The following is a 20506-nucleotide window of genomic DNA, read 5'->3' as shown; positions in this document are numbered from 1 at the left end:
GTCAGTTAGAGCCCAGAGAAAAATATCTATTTTAGACCAGGAAACTGCACAAAAATAGAACAGCTAATGGAAATTTAATAATTCCCAGTAAGTATGATGACCTCTGTTCGCATTGTGGGTGAAAAGTGGGCTCATATAAAAAGCGGCTCACGTAAATTTTGAAAGTGGGTTTCCATCAGCAGCACATCCAGCATGTTAGACACCCATAAGGCCTCACTTCTCTGCTCTCTGGCTTTGGCTGGATAGATAATATAGATGGTCATGCACAATCAATCTCCTAAATTCACCCCCTGTGTGAAACACCTTTTATATACAAAAATAAAAAACGACTGTTTGGACTCTGTTTGGTACATTGTGGTCTTAGTCTCACAGTCTCTGTCTCTCTGACTTACTGTCAGGTTGGCAGAGCTGTTGCTGGCCTGCAGACTGGCAGGGCTATTGTTTTCATTTCCCTTCCATTAAACACAGCCTTGGGAGAAAAGAGAGGGAAAGTAGGAGAGGAGAGTGGAGAGGAGGGGTGGGGAACCATCTTGGGAGGATCTGTTGCTACTAGACAGCGTGTTTATCATAACAGCTGCTGTCCACAGGGGAAACTTGGCAGGCTACATCAAAGGCTCATTCACAGCCCACCTCTACCATCTGACACACATACACAAGCGTGCATACAGGCATACACACACTCGCTGAAGGACGTGCGATCTTCCCATTCAGTGTGCAAAATGTACTGAAAGACAAACGCTAAAGAAGGCTCATTCTCAGGTTAAAGGAAGTTGTGTTCCAGCCTTTATTACCTAAGCTGTTAGCTCTCGGCAGTGAGGTCTGTTTTTACGATTGTTCTGGTTTTTGTGTAAATGAATTAAAGTTCCATTTGAGTGGCGCCCCTTGTATATGCCAACACATTCTTCAGATTGAGAGCTGAGCTGGCCTGGCTTCAACACATCTCTCTCACAGACTCTTGTTAATAGGCAGCAGTCCTTACAATCCCTCCCCTCAAGACAGAGAGAGAGAGAGAGAGAGAGAGAGAGAGAGAGAGAGAGAGAGAGAAGGGAAGCCAATGAGAGCGTTTTTATACAGCAGTTTTACCAGACTCCTCAAAGGCTCAGAGGATGAGGTTACAATTTATTTCCTTGTTAAGTCTCCCCCTGCTCTGTGAGGAGAACCCAATCGTGTTACTCTGCTGCCATCATGAGGCAGAAAATATCAACTGCCAGCTATTCTTCCATACAGATCACATTTACATGCCATGTCTTGGAGGAAGGTTTCGATTTGGGGGAATTTTGATTATATAATATTATTATTACACTCCAATATCAAGAGGAGGAAAACTGGTCTAACTCAACGATACATATCATTTGATTTTGGCCACGGTGCACATATCCTGCTTCTGAATATACAGATTTTAAAATAAATTGTATTATCAGTTATGCAACAGTTACAATTTTGTTCATGCGTTGCATGGTAATTAAGTAAGTGAACAACTTTCTCAGCATTTTAGCACGATTTAGTCAGAAAAAGTCCTTAAATTCATGATAATGGACAAGCTACATCTGCCTGGAATTGTAATATTAAAAAAAACATGTTGTTGTGAATTTACTTAATTATTTGCTCAAACAAGTCAAAGTCAGGTTTGAAAAAGAAAGTTAATAGTTATTTTTAGTAATTAGGTAAGCCTTTTTTTACAGCAGTGACCTCAACTAAATACACCTGCGTGTGTTGATTACATCTCCACATTGGCCAGGAGGATTTTTGATCATTTCCCTGTACAAAACAATGAATTATGTTGATATTTCAGAAATGTCTTGATCATGATCTTGACCTAAGAATTCTACATTGCTTTTCTGATGTCTAAGATATTTTGTTGTTTGTTTTCACGGTGTTCAGGGACATTTTTGTGTAACATCTCCAAACTTTCACTAAGCATCACATAACTGACAGCTACCCTAAGACTTAAACTTGTAAAAATGATTAACATACATTTGAGTGCATTATTTTCTCAATGAGTAATGATTGTTTGGGAACAGAGGCATCATGGTGATCCTAACTTCATGTTTCACTTTTAAGATGATATTATGGTAAACTACTGATTTGCTTTATTACTCAGACCAAAGTGTAACAAAATAAACTTCTTTGATTTAAGGTTTAACAGAACACTTCCAGTAACTAAACAGAACATTCAAGTTCCCAAATTGACATGTTCAATGTCATCAGTTGCTTTCCTCCATGGTATCTCTCTATGAGCACCATTATCAGCCTGCAATTTTCTTATTGCTAAGACATAAATCACGACCTAACTGACTGACAGGTCCTTAACTGTAACAAAAACGTTTTCTTCCACCTATTTAAAACCTTTCTTTGCCACCTTGCTTCACCTGAAGTCCTCTGAAAGCACATAAAAATGATGGATGGTTCAAGTAAGCTTGTGAAGAAATGAGTCAGTAATTAATATGTTTCATGGTGTTTTGTACAGAACAGAGCAGAGGTTAGCACTAACTGCAATGTCAACACATTTTTGAGGTAATTGGTGTGTTTTTAACATTGAAATTATTGAACAAATATGCCAATTAAGAAATAAATAATTTGAGTTTCATTAGTTTATTTATTTATTATTCATGTATTTGTCTGTTGAAGTGACTTGGATGAAACTCAGATCACAAGTTATGTGTAAATTGTGCAGAAATGTAGGTAATTCCAAAAGCATCAGTTTGCTCTGTATAAAAGGTAATATTTTCGAAACTAAGCTATATTTCTGCATGATGCAGGTAACTGTGTCTTCCCCATATAATCCTCACTGCCATTCAGAAATGTCTCATGAAAAGAGAAAAATACAACTGTTATTAATCAAGCTCTTTTACAGCCTGTTTTAAGGTAGGCATCTCTGACATAAATATTTAACAGCACATTATAAACATTTGCAAGAAATGAGACAAACATTGCCACAGCTGTGATGAAACAATACTGCCAAAAAGTCACAATCATGCCAAAAAGGATTATATTATTTTTGTTGTTGTTATTCTTTCTCTTCATGTGTATAATCAGGACTGTTCATGTGACAAGCACAAAGCAGACGGTCAATAAGGCTGACAAGAACTGTGTCTCATTTGGCTTCCAAAATCAGGAGCCCAGAGAGACTGCAGAGACAGACTGCAGACAGTCTTGTTGCTTGAGATAAATGTTTTTTGTACAAGGCCACAGACAAATAAATAAAACAATAAAACAAAATTCTACATCAGTCAGTCAGTCAGTCAGAGACCATGCTGTCTATGGTGCAGACTGTGGTCAGAGGGCAGACATCTTGACTTGTTATTGTAGAAAAATCGCAGGTGTTGCTTATAACATTAAAGATGACTCATCTCTATTGAGGATACGGTCATGACAGTGTGACAGTGAGACAGCATGCACTATTTAAGGAGTCTGAAGCTTAAGCTAAATTTTCATTTTCAATTCAGCCACCATTCATTTTACCATTTAGACCTGTGCTTTTCCTGCTGTATCATGTTTTCTGTCAAAAAGGCTTATGAGCAAGGTTGTGTTGTGTGTTTGTTGTTTGAATGCTCTGTTTACCCAGGTGCATTTTGTTGAGTTTGTTTGCAATATTAACCTGCTTCAACTCAGTTACAAACATTCACAACATTTCACAAATTGGTTTTAGAATTCGTCACACTGTTAAAATAATCACCTATTTTTTGTCATTTTTTGTCAAAATAGTTTTGTTTTTTTGACTAAATCATCTCCTCATGACGCCGGCCACCCATGGTAAAATCGCCTACATCCTCAGTTGATCAGATCATGTGATTATCATCACTTCTTTGACAATTTACCACATTCAAAGGCATCAAATAGGAACCCAGCAAAGAAGAGCTAGAGGGAGATTGTTTAGTTATCAGTTTAGTTTATCAGTGTTTTATTGTTGACTTAATATTGGTAACACTTTACTCTAAGGTGTCTACATAAGAGTGACATGAGCATGTCATAAACATGACATGAGATGTGTCATGAACATTAATGACATTTTGAAGTAACATTAATGCTCATGATACTTGTCATGTCATGTTTCTGACAGGCTTGTGTGACTCTTATGTAGACACCTTCAAAATAAAGTGTTACCATATCTTGCTTTAGTCACAGAGGCATGTTCAAAAAATTGCCTAAGTCATTTATTTCTCTTAAGTTACATAATTTACACACAGTGTTATTACTATGCCAATAGCCATCCTTTGTTACATCCTTTTTGAGTGAAATGATGAATAAATGTCATATGTTACACTTTTGGTGAAGTTTCCTATAAAACTTGAAAAAAAAATGAGTTAGGCGATTATTTTAACAGGGTGACGACTTGTAACTTTTTAGACTTGTGCTGACATTTATTTTAAAGTGGCGCCATCTAGTGGTCGTAGTAATTATAGCGGATGTCAGGGCTGCTACTATGGGAGTTGAATCAATCGTTATACATAAAGAATAGCGATTATTGCGGTGCATATGACCGCAGGCAGCTAGTTTCTTCGCCTGTTATTTACACAGTACAAAGTGAGCGTGGTAGATATCTGTTGGATTGACATGGCAATCAGGGACAAGTGAAGAGGAAAGGATTTTATCAAATTCCTAAACATCCTGAGAAGCACCAAACATGGACCAACTTTCGACAGCAGAACAAACTGTAAACAAACAAAAAGAGTAACGGTACCCAACAACGGATTTGGACTGTGTTATGTGTTTCAGGTAAAGAGTAACAGGATGTTGTATGTAAAGCACTTTGAATCACCTTGTGTTGAATTGTGTTATACAAATTGCCTTGCCTTGTTGAAGATACAGACTATCTTATTGTAAGCTAATGCTACATACAAGTTAGCACACTGGTTATAGAACATTAAAGTTACACTGCTTGTTGCTATGTTAATGTTCACTGAAGCCACATTACCTTTCTAGTGACGGCAAAGAGCCGGTAGATGGTAAAAGCCGGTAGACTCCATAGCCGAATATTAATTACAAAAACAGATTTCGCCCATTTTAAACCCCTCCAGGCTTTTGTAGGTGTTCAGGGATTCTCCAGAGTAGGATGAAGGAAAGTAGACCAGGTGAAGTTGATGTCTGAATGCTGCAGGTCTGCAGAGTTGTCAGTTCCGGCTGTTTGAAGACTCGTGAAAATCACGGGTCTTCAAACATTCAAGCATTATATGTTTCTGTAATGTTTAATCCAACACGTTTTGAAATGTCCTTTGATTTAAGATGTGCAGTGAACTCCAGGTTGAAATCAGTGCTAGCACCGTTCATTTTGCTTACACTTCTCCTGCCAAAATGGTGAGGTTACGTCCTTTTAGAGTCGGTGGGAGACATGGTGAGTGGGTCAAACAAATACCACACAGGATGTGTGTGTTCGTGTCCCCACCATAGATGTATTATAGAACTGGATAGGATGCTGCCACTCAGCCTTGCAGCCTATTCTCAAGTGGCCACTCGTAGTATTGCAGCGAAAAATCCCCTTACGGTTTAAAAAGCATAGACCACCATTGTATTAGAGATGTCTGTAAAACTGTTGACAGGAAAAATCATACTGCAAATATGGCAATTTATGACTCTTTCTATTCAGATTTTTTTCTTTAGGTCCATTAAGATTTTACATTTGCAAATCTTTCATTGAACCAAGAAAAGCAATTTAAAAAATCTGATGTCAATGTTGTGTATAGGCCTATTCATATTTTTTAATAAGAATGAATAGTTCTCCTGCTACCAGTAGGGACTAATTTAGGAAACACTTGTGGTAATAAAGGAAAGGAGCAGCCGACCAATGTGGTTGTATACAAAGGTTCATGAGAGGAATCAGGATGTCCAACATTTTACCTGAGAGTAATACTACACACACACACACGCATGTACGCACGCACGCACACACACACACACACACACACACACACACCACAGCTGTTCTAATCTAAAGGGTAATGATAGGCAGTCACCCACAGTAGATAAATATGTATTACATAGTTTCCACTGTGTTGTAATCAGTCTTTCATGACTATGGAGCTCTTTAGCCCTCAGCGAACACAAATAGCACAACATCAGTTTACTCAATTGATGTGTCACAACAACAAGAAAGTGTGAGCATAAAAAGCTGTTATATATGGCACGATGAAACAATGGCAATATTTTGTTTTGTTCAATTGACTAAATAAGCTCCAGTGCAATGGAAACTGGAAACCTATAATTTCAGCTAGACAGCCTACAAATGTAAAATTACATGAAATGGATGCTAAAAACTCTCATCATCATGTTGCTTTCATTGAATGAATACATCAATAATAAGCAGCCTAGTCATGGCCATTGAATATGAACAATAACTGCTGTTATTGGCAGGCTGCTACTGTGTGACCTGAGACTGCACACATACCAAATCACAACCAATGTTTCATTCTCATCTGTATGTGTTACGATAAAACAAATGAAAATGCACCTAATATCACATGTCAGCTCCAAAAACAATATAGCTCACATGCAGCCCTTTGGGGATTGCTATCCACACAAGCACACACACACACACACACACACACACGCACATATGCGTTGAGCTATGTTTGGAGGACATCAATACAGAGAAAAAGCACACTAACATCAGTGTGGCAGTGCTTTTCAACTTGGCTTTTTTAAGCCCCTTTTCAGTCTGTCAAGTTTGAATTGCTCATTATGGCTTCTATATATTGTTATAAGTGTCTAATGGTGATTGTGATGAATGAGCGATATATTTTAAAATTAAAATATATATATATAAAACCTACATTAATTAATGGTTTAACGACAACATATTTGGATTTTCTTGCTAAGTGTCTGTGTCAGTAGGGATGGAGTTTTTTTCGTCTGTCTGTCGGGCTGTCTGCCATGTCTGTTGTTGAAATCCCTCTGGATGTCTCCCTGCTGTCCCCGAGGCTGCCCAGCTGAAACAACACACATTGGAGGACACTTAAGAGCCCTGATCTAGCCCCTCTCACTCACTCACACAGTGGAGCCAAAATCATAAGCCCTCCACTCATCTCCTGCCAAAACCTCTTCCTTGTGGCACGGAAGTGTCAGCAAGGTTTGACAGCTGCTGTGATGAATTAACAGATTGTTTGACTATATTGTTTGTATTAGCCTCTCTACTGCTTTTGAAAGTGAACATAAGAGGTCCGCAGGTTTGGTCAATTTGCAGGTATGACCACATGTAGTCACCTAACACATGATTGAGAAGATTCAGGTCTTGCCTAGGAGGGAATTGTAGGTCACCATGGCAACAGTTGAGTCTTTGGAGTGATGAAAGCAATCGAGGGAGAGGGAGAGAGGGAGAGAAATTAGCACATCTAGTGGAAGAAAAAGCCGTGAACTTGGTGTTGCTGATCACATAAACATGTCCACGTTGCCTGTAAATCACTGTGTGAGAGATAATTTCTTGAAGATGTGTCATAATTCAAGATCATACACAAGAGCAATGTTATGGCATTATATGATTATGATTGGCCTACACTTGATGGTGATAATGTTGGCACACACACACACACACACACACACACATACACACACAAACAGTAGAGACCAGATGGAGTGTGAGAGGACGAGAGGGTGAGAGGGGCGAGATAGTGCTGTCCTTCAGACAGATGGAGGCAGTGATGCTGGTTCTGATGACTAGGCCCCAGAGACGGGGGCAATCGCCTGTGCCTCTCTGCTGCCAGCAGGCTCATATTCTGGGCTTTGTTCTCTGTAATCGGCTAACCTGTGGAGCATCCGGACAGATGAAACACATTTAGAGGGTTGTGAGCAAGAACACAAGCCTTCAGATGGAGCACCAACAAAGCCTCTTTCATTAACCTGACTTGGCTGAGGATTTACACCATTTTAAATGGATTTGGCTCAGTGTGTGTGTGTGTGTGTGTGTGTGTGTGTGTAACAGGGAATGTTGTGTTGTGCAAATGTGGCTTTTCACGACATCAACAACAATGTAGGATTAAAGAGAGTTATTGTTGATAAGGATGTCAGTTGTCAATATTTAAGGATTTACACAAGTAGATTATGATTTTTCTCCCCAATGACAGTCTTACTGATGAATTCTGCAGCTCTTGGAAGTTACACAGGTTACAGACAATATTGTTTTAACACTTTGCACAAAAGAGGGCAGCAGAGAGTGCACTTCAAACCTCAGGAGGAAGAGTCACCATATGCAGTGCACACATGCATGAAGCGCGCCAGTTTGGTTCATCACACAGAAACACTTTCTCCTACACGTGTGCATGTATCCCTATCTTTAGCACATGTCCTAACTGGAGCATCTGCAAAAGTACAGCATCATGTGTTCAAGAGGCTGTATCAGGACACATTGCAAAAAGTTTTGAATATGATAAAATATCTAAAATGTTAAAATATTTAGCTTGATGGTTCATTCTTAATGCATTGAAATGGCTGCATTTACTTGTAAAGTAATTACAAAGCTTTTTATATAGAAATGGGTCTTGAGAAGTGATTTCATTGGATGTAATTAACTTAGTCTACGCTAATGGACCAAATAGAACTACACTGATCCTAGACACATACACCTACACCCAGACACATTGCTGCACGTACATGGGTGGATGGGTGGGTGATGGAGTGTGTACCAGCGGCTCACCTAAGGGTCATTGGCAAAGGAAGACGACAGCATGTCCAGTCACACATTCACTCCATGTGACCTGCCGCTGTCTGCAGGAGACTCAGAGACATAAGAGAGTGCTTTGGGATGGAAGCCAGACACACAGAGAGGTGTGTGAGAGTGCAGCAACATAATTATTTCATGAGACCTGTTGTGTGTGCTCTGCACCCAAAGGCAACAGGGCTTACAGAGGTATAGCCACCAGGGTGAAAATGATACGATTCAGGTTACCATACAGCAGACACACAGGGAGAGGACAACCTAAATATAGGCCACATACAGCATCCCCCACACACAGATGTGCATGCATAACTAAACTTGCAGTATTTTTACATTCATGCATGGCCGCTTCTTCGTGCCTGATATATCTCCAGCACCCATCTGCAGGGAGAGATGCCCCCTAACAAGCTAACAAATATTTGTCCTGACAGCAGTCACGTTTTGCTGAATCACTCACGTGCCCGGTCCTGCTCCTAAACAGCAGACAGGGTTTTTATTTGGAAATGATGGTGCGGGTGAAAGTCATTGACGTCATTCCTGGTGACAGAGTGTTCATGGCACCCCTGCAGGGGAGACAGTGGTGAGGAGGGAAGATTTTGGGTGTTGAAGTCCCCCCATTGAGCAGACTAGAAGGCATCTTTGGCTCCTGTTACAGATGCACTGGAGAGACACATTGGGCTGATACATCCTCTCTTTGCACTGTTGAGGGGTGACCTTCTCCATGAGTGTATTCTCTCTTTCTCTCTCTATGGTGGATCCCTATTCACTAACAAGAAACAACAATGCAATTAAATCGTTCTGAAGTATGAAGTATGCCCCAGCATGCATTGTGTGCAACTATCATTTCCTAAAAAAAAAATGCCATGTCCAACAAACTATTACTAATCCACTCTGACAATGTAATATGCTAGAAAGCTTTCATTCACTCTCCACTATTTCTTCATTCATGTCTCGGCCACACGTCTTGGCTCCTGTCCATTCATATATTTTTGTGGATTTTGAAATCTAAGAAGCATCTCCTATCTGGTTCACATTATCAAATCAGCTGTTATGTTTTTTCTCTAAAGAAAAGTCTGGTGGTCCACCGTGGAAGCAGACTACAGAGACTTCATGGCAGCCTGTGTGGTCTGTGTCTCAAAACAAGGCTTCCCATCAACCGCCTACTGGTCAGCTCCACCCGCACCTAGTGCCTACTGGCCTGGTCTAGTGTTGCTGTTGATTTTGTCTCACTATGATTGACTGGTTCTCTAAAGTAGCATGTTTCATAGCCCTGCCCAAAAAACCCTCAGCCAATGAAACTGCTGTTCTACTTGTTCATCTCTACATGGCATTCCTATTGGAAGTAGTCTCTGACTGAGGTTCCTCATTTACACTTCAGGTGTGGCAGGAGTTTTGTCAGGCACTGGGGGCAACAGTCAACCACTCATCAGGATTCCACCCCCAAGACTAACAGGCACGCTGAAAGAGCCAATCTGGCATCGACTGAATACACCCATAATACCCCGTGTGGCCTCATGTATGTCCCATTTTGAAGTCTCTCTTTGGTTTTCATCCACTATTATTCCCTCTCAAGAGGGCGAGATTAATGTTTCATCTGTCCAGACCCACCTTCCCCACTGCCACAGTGTTTGGGAGGTTTAAATCTAAAGTCAAATCAAATGAGGGATTTGGAGAATCATAACACAACTAGGACACAGCCGTGAATTTAGGAATTGCTTCTGTAAAGCAATGTGAAATTTAAGTAACAATAGGACAAGCGGTTCCGATATTTTTCTGCTTTAAAAGACCTTGATTGCCCTTCACTGAGCCCTGACCTCAACCCCACCCAACACTTCTGGAGTGAACAGGAACACTGGATGGGAGCCAGGCCTTATCGCATAACTAATGCTCTTGTGCCTGCATGGAAATGAATTCCTGCAGCCAGATTCTTGTGAAAGGCCATTCCAGGATGTAGCTATGACATCATATTAATTGGTTTTGGAAAAAAATATGTTCAATTATCGCATATAAGCAATATTTCTGTGTTCATCTACTTCATTTCAATGTCGGCACACTTCTGGGCATGCAGTATATACTTCAGTGTTTATATCCGTAAATGGATCGGTAGACACTGACTCAATTTTCTGTTCCACTGAGAGTACTTATTGGCATTTTACACTTCAACCACCATGGCGCCTCTTATGGGCACTGTGTCAAACCTGCATTTGTCACCAACATTTGTCACCATTGGCTAAAGCAAAAATCCTTCCAACGTCCTCAATAACCAACCCATCTTGGCGTGACAGACAGGCCATTTTTAGAGTGGCAAAAGCAGACCTGTCAGCTGGGAACTGATGATGCTAAATGTTCCGCTGATTATCTCCACTCACCACATGGGCCTCCAGTATGTGTGCTTTTATTTAAGTGCCTACCAAGTTGGCCATTGTGATGTTTGTTTATCTTAGGTCAGACTGACATGATGAAGAGCTGATGAGAGTGTGGAAAACAGTCTGGATCAGGAGATTATTTATGAGGGTGCATGTGGCCCAGAGCTTTTCCTTGGTGCCAGAGCAAGAAATTTACTGTGTCTGCAGTGGTCTGAATGCTCAATGCGTTAAGTGCAGAAGGACAATGAGGGCATAGCAACAGGAAGGACAGTGAAAAAATTGATGGAGAGATGGAGGAGAAGAGAGCAATAAACAGAATGGACAAAACAATATTTAATTTATTGAAAAGCAGCAAATGCATAGGATGAGAAGTGGATAAGAGACTGAATTAAAGTGAAAAATCACTTGAGCATAGCAATAATGGAAAGTGACAACAGCGGAGGATTGAAGAAGAAGAAAGGGATGACATTTTTGAAATGAGGAAGGAAATGTAATGCTATTCAGAGTAATATCCCTGGTGCAATAAGTCATACTGTGCTCATATGAAACAAAACTTTGGTTTTATTACATGAGGCTTGGTAGACCTTGGAGGTCTAGAAAGAGATCAGCAGCATACTAAACAGTCATGAATGGTGAGAGCTCTTTGGATTCACATTATACACACAACTACTACTTTTCAGGACACTTTAAAATTATTTTCCGTTTTTCAATGTCAGCAATACTCCATGTGCTGCATACAAAATTGAAGAATAGCATGCCATGACTGCTCTTGCAGTTTAAACACGTCAAAGCATTTTGTGAAATATATTTTTTAAAAGCAATACATTTGAGTTGTTAACTTGTTAGAAATCTTTCTTATTTGACCATTCAGCAACAACATAATCATTAATTGTGAGTTGTGTTTCCTGCAACCTGATGGATTTAAGTCCAATACTCTCATTTAGCTTCATTTTTGTTCTCCATAAATGCTCCACAGTGTTCACCAGCTAGTCCCCCATTTGATTTGGTTGTTACTGTACTAATAGCAATTGAAGCCACTTTAAGCAGAAGTAGTGGCATTACAGTATTCTGTGTGGAAAATGTCCACATCATTAGCAAAGTTCAGCAGTAGTATGGGTCAACTCTTTGTTTCTCTGGAGGCAGTTGCATTATAAATTGCATATAGACCAATCAAACTTCAGTGTGGTATGCAACTTTGGCACATGGCCATTGTTTTGTTGAGAAAGCATTTCCTATGAAGCCTCTTTAACCTAGTTCCTTTACCATGTCTAAATATGGTGTGTGGGGAAACAAGTCAACCTTCCATCTCATAAACAAGCCTTCATCGAGATAGTGGAAATTTCCACTGAGAGCTCTAAGTCTGGAAACTTCCCACAGATACATATGAAACCATGCGGTATGATTTTACTATATTATTTGCATGTGTGCGTATTTTACTTTGTTGGTCCACCTTTATGTACCAAAGCAGTGTTGTAGTGGAGCTGCAGTTCCTATGAATGGGACAAAAGCTAAACCTGCATCTTCTTCAGTCTGCTGCTCTTCCTGCTGCATCCACCTCCATCAATATTTCACAATGTATACTGTAAACTGTTAAAACTCTAAAATAGCAGGTGATCACAACATGCACGTGTGTTTCTTCATGTGACATGATAGACACGATTTTTGGACTTTTCACGTGTGAAATGTCTGGGCTCACATGTGCTTTCATAAAAAATTCACACAATTCCAGCAAAAGACAAAAGAAAATGCATCACTGTGAGGTTGCAAGATTATATATTGGATTAGAGTACATAAAAACCTTAAAACCTGAATAAGGCATTACACACTCAGAGGATAAAATTAATTAGGAATATTAAGAAATTGTATACTAAAACCATAAAACAAGAACCTTATGAGTAAGCGAGGAACAGTGGGAGAAAGAGATGAGAGACAGAGGGAAGGAAGGCAAGTTGACAAAAATTCAGTCTGACTCCTGCCACGTCTGATTTTCACTTCTTTGTGAGTGAGTGAACGTACGTGTTTGTTAGAAAGAATGTGTTTTGAGACATGGGAGAAAGTTCAGCTTTAACAAGAGGTTTTGGGAAACATGGTCGATTTGTGTATAACACAAAAACGAATAAAGAGAAAGAATGCAAAATAGAAAAAGGAAGCCATCTTGGTTAGCAGTGTGAGTAGACACTTCACAACAACAGGATTAATTTTCCAAAGTCGTAAAAACAACAAAACATTTGGCCAATTAATTATTCAGGTCCAGTGCTCAGTGAGAAGAGGGTATGGCTGTACTCTGAGCTGCAGCCCGGGCTGCTGCTGAGTCAGGATTAATCTTGTGCCACAGCTTCTGTGAATGCCTCACATGAATTTTTCAAACTAGAAATCATTAAACCTATTTGTGTGTGTATCGACTTGACCACATTATTGGAGCCGTAGGACACGCTTTGGATGAGTTGAGGAGAAGCTACGCAGGTGAGATGAAAATGTCTCTGTGGTTGCAGTCTAATAAAGCCAGAGGCCTGAGGGAGAGCACAATCACAGCGTCATCATCACATAAACACAGCAGTTATATAAGCAGCTGTTGTTACACAGCATGACAATGTCTACTGATTACCACAGCTAGATGATTACACAGACACACATACATGTGCACTTTGCTGATGTATATGGAGTGATAGGATATACACATGCCAAAAGTTGAATTCACTCTAAATGTATATGTATCTTACAAGTATAATCCAGACATACAGATGTGCCATGCTGCAGTCAAATCAAACTGTGCGTGTCTTAATTTCCTGCTCCACCACTCACTGAGTGTTTCTCTCTGTTTTTCAGGAAATCATGTGATTTTCCACTCCAAGCAAGCTGCTGAGTAGGTCTAATCATAGAATTAAATTGGAATCTCACAGCAGGTTTTTATTGATGGCCATATGCAGTCACACTGACTGCTTGCTAAAAGCATTAAGCTGACATGCAGAGTCAGGATGCCTTCAACACAAGCATAAGTAAGCAAACTTCCTCTGACCATGGGTCAACACAGCTCAGTCATCACTGCTTTAGGATGACATGAAGATTAAGTAGGATCGTGTTCCTAATCTGACACAGAGGCTCCACAACATACACAACATGCACCTGCTTCACATGAAAAGACACAGCTTTAAATACAGCATTTGTTCATTGTGTTAGTTAGTTAGGATTTTCTTTTCATCAGTCCAGACTGCATTGTATTACAGTGCCATTATCAGCCATTTAATTCCTTCAATGAAAGAGTTGGAGGCTTTGTCAATAGACTCTAGAGACTGTGGCTTTATTTAACTGCATGCTGGTTGGCTTATTATTTCTGATATGAGAGGCTTGTGCTATTTAGAGAGGAAGTTGGTATTCTTGTGGGATTGTGGGATTATAGATTGATTGCTTTTTTATATTAGTTAAAGACATGCTATGCAGGAATGTTGCTTAATGTTTGTAAACACAACATGTAAACTTGGCCCCTTGGAACAAACTTTGTCTGCTTGGCGTTTCGCCTTGCTAAATTTGCACTTTGTCCACTATTTTTGTAGCTTCATGCCCAAAGAGGAGTGCACAGAAACATCCTCAAACACAGTGAAATGAAAAGAGAAGAGAGAAAAACAGGCAGAAACAAAAACAGATTGAGAGGGGTTACTTTTGTATGACTTTTGTTTTTTTAGGAAAATCCTGCATAGTATATCTTTAACCAACATACTTTACAATGGAAGCAGCAGGGAAACTGATTGAAATAGACCAGTACTGCAAAAAAGCTTGGTTAGGGTGATATACTGTATGCATGATTTTGCATGACCACATGAGATGTTGAGGGATGGGGATGTTTTATAATGTTGAGATCACATATATGGTTAAAGAAAAAACTTCATCTTCACTTTAATTCTTCACAAGGCCTTGGACAGCTGATGAGAGGCAAGCTTTATTAACTTCATTAACTCTTTAGACCTTAAGGAAACCCTTATGTCTCTCAAGGGATGTAACCAAAAGTGGCAAAGGTCATAACATACTATGCTATCATTAGCTTTTTATGTGAGATTTTACATGTTGTGTGTTGCACCTTTTTGTCAGCTCTCCTCTGCTCTTCTTCCTGCTTTAAGCTCCAACCCCTCCCTCTCATGAACAGATGGGGGCGTGGTGTCAGACTGCAATCAATTCAAGGACATGTCCGCAGCCGTGTCTACAATGGCGATGGCTGTAGCCCACTGCAGTGTGCTGCTTTATGAATGGGGACCAGCAGCAGCCTTTTGCGAATGAGATGCTCAGCTGATCTTACAGTCAGGTACCTTGGGAACACACATAACACTGCACACGCTGCACATATATCACATTGATATCCTATTTTTTACAGTAATAACAGAAAGTGTGGAGTTTTTCTAGATTCTAAGAGATGTGATGTAATGTAATAAGTATATAGAAATTAAATGAAATAAGTAATATTGATATGATATAGAGATTGATAGTTTAAAGTACTGGCAGAGTACATAGTTTCCTTCACAAATGCCTTTATTAACCATTGTTTTAACAAAATATGGGTTACATTAATAACTGAAAATAAAGGTATGTTACAGCTGTACATGCAACCATGGTTAATGTTCACTGCAAAATAAAAGACAGCACACAATATAGATTACCACAGTCGGGTGACTGCAGATGTAACAACACAGAAGGGGTTGCATAGGATTTACAAAACCCAAAAACTCACTAAAATAAATCCAGTGCAGTACAGTGGTTATAAATAAGACAGAGGTGATTTAGGCTTTCCACAGTGAGAGCAATAAAAGAGGACGAAGAATGGAAAATGTCTTGGTTAGTAGCTATTCACACGATAAGCTTTCATTTATATAATTACTTGCAACCTTGCCTTTTTTCCCTGTTCTCAATCAAAGTGCATTAAACCTGCTTTGACTGAGTCTGCTCAGTATCAGCTACAATCATAAGTCGCTCATGCCAAAATTATCAAACTCCAAAGTCCGTCTAGCATTACCTTTCTTTCCCTTGTCCCCTTGTCAATGTCCAGAGCCCAATTACATTATTTCATAACAAACAAGCACTTGCATTCTTCCATCTTTGCTTTGTGTCTCTAAATAAACTCATATTTAGTAAGGCAATGTAGACCTATAGTGCATACAGGGTTTCCAATGTATTCATTTCATTCAGATACACTGCTCACATTTCGGTACATATTTCAGAGGATACTCTGCAGTATCATACTGATATGTAAAACATCATTTAGAGAAAATCTAACTGTAACTGTGCTTTAGAAATTCATCAAGTTCGGGCTCATATGTCGTTTTCCAACTTCACAGGATCATCAGATTACAAACTTTTACCATCCACATCCCTCAATTCTGCTCTTGAAATGCTTCAAAATACACACAACATAGAACAATAACAGGAAGACATTCAATATAAACATTAACACATTTACATACATATTTATATATCAGTGAGTTCTGATGCAAAATATTATGTTTACATTGAGGCAAAAACCTAATCAGACTGGAAGCCCTTCATTTTCTTGAAAGTAGGGATGCACCAATAACAACAGCAGTGTGAGAGGTACAAGGCTACAACTCAAACCAAAGAGTTATATGTGATGGAAAATGAAGTAAGCGCTATCTTCAGACAGTCATTTATGTCAAGCAATCTCAAACTGCACAGTATCATCTAAACAGAGAAAATCTTGTCAGGACTTGTTGAAACCAAAAGGTTAAAATTGAGAAACAATGTGTTGGCAGTGATTAATTGGTATTGATGCATCTCTCAGTACCCGCATCAGAAGCCTGAGACCGGGTAATTAATGCTTTCTGATATTGCACAGCATGAATGCTTCAACAAAGTCCGCACAGAACAAAGCAGACAATATGCAAATACCCACTAATTTAATAACATAACACACAGTAAGCTCTGCTAGGGCCAGACTTTTTATATCCACAGTGAAAAGCCCTGATTCACAAAAAGTTGGGATGCTATGTAATAAAATCAAAGTGCATCAAATTCAGAAAAAAAAGTTCCCAGTTTTTCCACAGTATCACAGCTATTTTGGAATCAGGGTTGTATTTAAATAAACATAGAAAATGCAACTCTGTATGTGAAAGAGCAACTATCAGCTCAGTGCTGGCCATCCAACAACTTTTAGCATTTAAAGCCATGTCAGATTTTATGACAAACATTAGTGATGGATTCACAGTGGAACTGCTCCAAAATCTAAGTGGTTACAGGAATAGTCTTTATCCACATCCCAACCTGATGGCCTCATTAAATGGAGAGCCTCCCTTTGATGCCATGATGATGTAAACAAAGGATAAAGTGATGTTCAGATTACAGTCAGAGCACTGGAATTAAAAGCATCCCGCCTGTTGTTTCTCTACTTGCTGAACAGGAGTCTCAACTTTCTACATGTTCAAAAACATTGAAAATATCATACATTAAAAACATGATGAATATTTGCCTTTTAGGTAAAATAATGTACCTACAACATGCAAGCCTGTTTGCAGCAAAGTACATGATCACAAATTACCTGCCACTGCATTAATTTAACATACAAATGAGCCGATTTCTGGAGAGAACAGACTACCTGAATAACATCAACAAGTGCGTATGGTACAGAAAGTAATGAGTCACAGGACGAGAATATCAGAAAAGTCTTGTGGTTCCACACTTAAGGTCGTGTGGGGTGTGAGGAGCAGCACTATTCTTGCACAGTGGTGACTGAGGGTGTACATTTACAGCCGGTTAAACACAGTCGTCCGTGTAATAGCTACTTTGTCTGTAGAAAGCATTGCTGAAAAGTTCCACAGTGCAATCAAGAACATTAAAAATGAATATGCATGGTGTTTTGAGTCTGCAAATGTACAATACTACTATTCTGCTTGAATGCATCCATTAGAAAAAAAGTACCATGAAAATAACATCTGTTGTATAAACCTGAAGAAGAAGAGAGAAGGTCCGGAAGTAATCTGAGGTAAATGTAACCTTGCAAACATTGCTACTTGATTTATTTTCCTTGACAACAACCTCGCTCAAGGGCTTCATTCCTATCACAATAAAGTATGAGAACGTTGAAGCGCATTCTTTATAAACATAGCCTTAATGATTTTATGGAATACACATGACGCAGATATAATTTGAGGATTTTCTTTTTTTTAAATTAAACTTTTTCCAGTTTCTTTTTATTTTGGTTAGGCCTCCTTGATATGTTTAATTTGTCTAAACTAAATTGTTTTGCATTAATTCAGCAATAAAACATACCATTGGTGTTGAATCATTAAGTTCTGGTTTATGACAGAATATGGTGTCCCTGGGTTGCAGGCTTTTAAGAATGAACACTAATTAATTTCCATGTCCAAGGGGCCTTATTTTAAAATGTAAATTTAAGGGTGATGATCATCTAATGATTTTGTATATTTAAGCCTAATGAAGTAAATACTGTACATCATTCAATGCACAACTTCCCATATCAAGGCTTAAAATAAGGCATTCTCCATGGCATGACAGTGGGAAATTATACATTGATATTTCTTTTTAATTTTTCTTTCTTTCTTTTTTTTTTTTTTTTACAAAATAACCTGCACAGATGTCAACCTAGTAAGACATTGTGTATGTGTGTGGTTCTCCCAGCCTGCAGGAGATTACAAGAGGACTATGTTATAGATTCATCCAGATCAGCCAAGATGTGATGCTTTCTGCTTCCCATTAAGCTGATATTTTTTGCACGCATGCAAAACAAACCGATAATATGAACATCTCCCCGGCACCAAATCATTTTTACAGCATCCCCTGAAGGAACTGTGATGCCTGAAGTAGGCATGCCCGGCACGTTTTCCGTGGCACGTGTCTCTAACATTACATAACGTGAACATGCCCTCTCAAAGGGCACCAAGCTGCACAGAGAGCCCTGACATCAAGGCAAATTATCTAACAGCATCACTCACCCGGCACCTATCAAAGGCTCACGTCTTCACGGCTCAATCTGTTACAAATATTCGAATTATTCTGGGGAATTGCTTTCAGGTTCACAGCATGTGTGTAGCTGGCAAAGGCAATAAAGAAAACATCATCTTTAACAAGCTACAGTCATACTAAAGGTACTCGGGGATCAGATCAGTTATGCGCAAATTACGCACGCAGTGTGCCACTGCAGACAATAAAGCTCAGATAAAGTGAATCCATCCGTTCTCCCATTCTCGAGGTGGGGACATCTTGAACCGGTGACGCCGCACTTTGTAGTTGTTCCCATTATTGTTGTCCCAGAACTCCTGTCCGCCCACACAGTATTTAATTGCAAATTGAAATGTGCCTCCATTGTCGAGGTAAGTAGGCATGACTACCTTGAAACAGAACTTATCAGTGACACCGTCGCTGGACTCAGGGACATAGGACGCCAGACTGTCCATAAATGTTATCCAGTTGTTGAGAGAATACCGCAAAGAGACGCTCTTTTCAAAAGCCAGATTCAAGACGCGCACAAAGCCGGAAAGGCTGAATTCATCCACCTGCACGGTCTCTAACATGACTTTTACCTCCCTCACTTTCTGCTCAAAGCCGGGTAGTGTGCCTGGGTTGGTGAACTGCAACTCCATGAACACAGACTGCGCAGGAGCGCGAGGGAACTTTGTGTCCAAATGATTCAGGTGGAGGGGTCCTTTGGGTAGTTTGGCCAAAATGCGTTCCGGCACCTCTGGCTCATCGGTGTCATCGAAATGCTTCACTGAAATGAGCTCCAGACCCAGGGAGTCAGCGAACCGGACCTTTTTCTGACTGGTCGGACTTCTGCTTCTGGAGATCTCTAACTTCGCTCTCTCTGTGGGTGTGGGCAGAGACTTGCATCTCCGTCGTAGGTTCGGACTCTGTGGAGGTTTTAGGAAGATCTCTCTGCCCCGTGGTCTCTCTTCCACCACGGGGCACTCGGTGGTTTCACAGGTAGTACCGTTTATCATGTCAAAATCTTCCCCATCTTCGAGCCGTGGGTTTGCCGCTGCCAGGCTCCCGAAGAGTCCGGCTATGCAGCTGTAGTTCCTCGGCAGGCAGTTCTTCGGGGGCAGCATGACCACGACAGGTTGCACAGGCTCCGCTTCCATAAAACGCAGCAGTTTGTGCACTGCGGAGCAAATGTAGTCGTGATGGGAAAGACCGGGCCGGCGTGTGGAGAGATGGAGCCGTCAGGTGGTAGTGTCCCCTCTCTCGGATAGGTGCTCCGGCTGCGTCAGAGGTTGACACCGCTCCTCTCTGGACCAATAACTAAAGCCTCTGATGTGAGCCAGCAACGTGTGCGTTTGCAGAACAGTCGCTTCAGATTTTACCGTGTGAAGAATATGATCCAATATCTGATCAATGCAAAAAGAATAAAAAAGAAAATACTTTACTCTCAGCAGCAGAAGTGAGTATTGCTCGCTTCCTTTGTCATGTGAAGAACATGCAGTCCTCTTACAGCTGACGTGACCCCCTGAGTTACGTCTACTGTAGCTCTACGTGCCGAGCT

At 40.1% G+C, this 20506-nt stretch overlaps 1 protein-coding gene across 1 annotated transcript; it reads right to left on the bottom strand.

Moving 5' to 3' along the window:
* Positions 1 to 15510: 15510 nt before the first annotated feature.
* Positions 15511 to 20471, bottom strand: LOC131991635 (protein phosphatase 1 regulatory subunit 3E). Its single transcript, XM_059357118.1, has one exon. The coding sequence runs from the start codon at positions 20103 to 20105 to the stop codon at positions 19179 to 19181; it is 927 nt and encodes a 308-aa protein (XP_059213101.1). The 5' UTR covers positions 20106 to 20471; the 3' UTR covers positions 15511 to 19178.
* Positions 20472 to 20506: the final 35 nt, after the last annotated feature.

The sequence above is a fragment of the Centropristis striata genome, chromosome 2 (assembly GCF_030273125.1).
Source record: "Centropristis striata isolate RG_2023a ecotype Rhode Island chromosome 2, C.striata_1.0, whole genome shotgun sequence".
Taxonomy (NCBI): domain Eukaryota; kingdom Metazoa; phylum Chordata; class Actinopteri; order Perciformes; family Serranidae; genus Centropristis; species Centropristis striata.
Note: the sequence above shows the minus strand (reverse complement) of the source record. Positions and strands in the feature narration are given on the sequence as shown.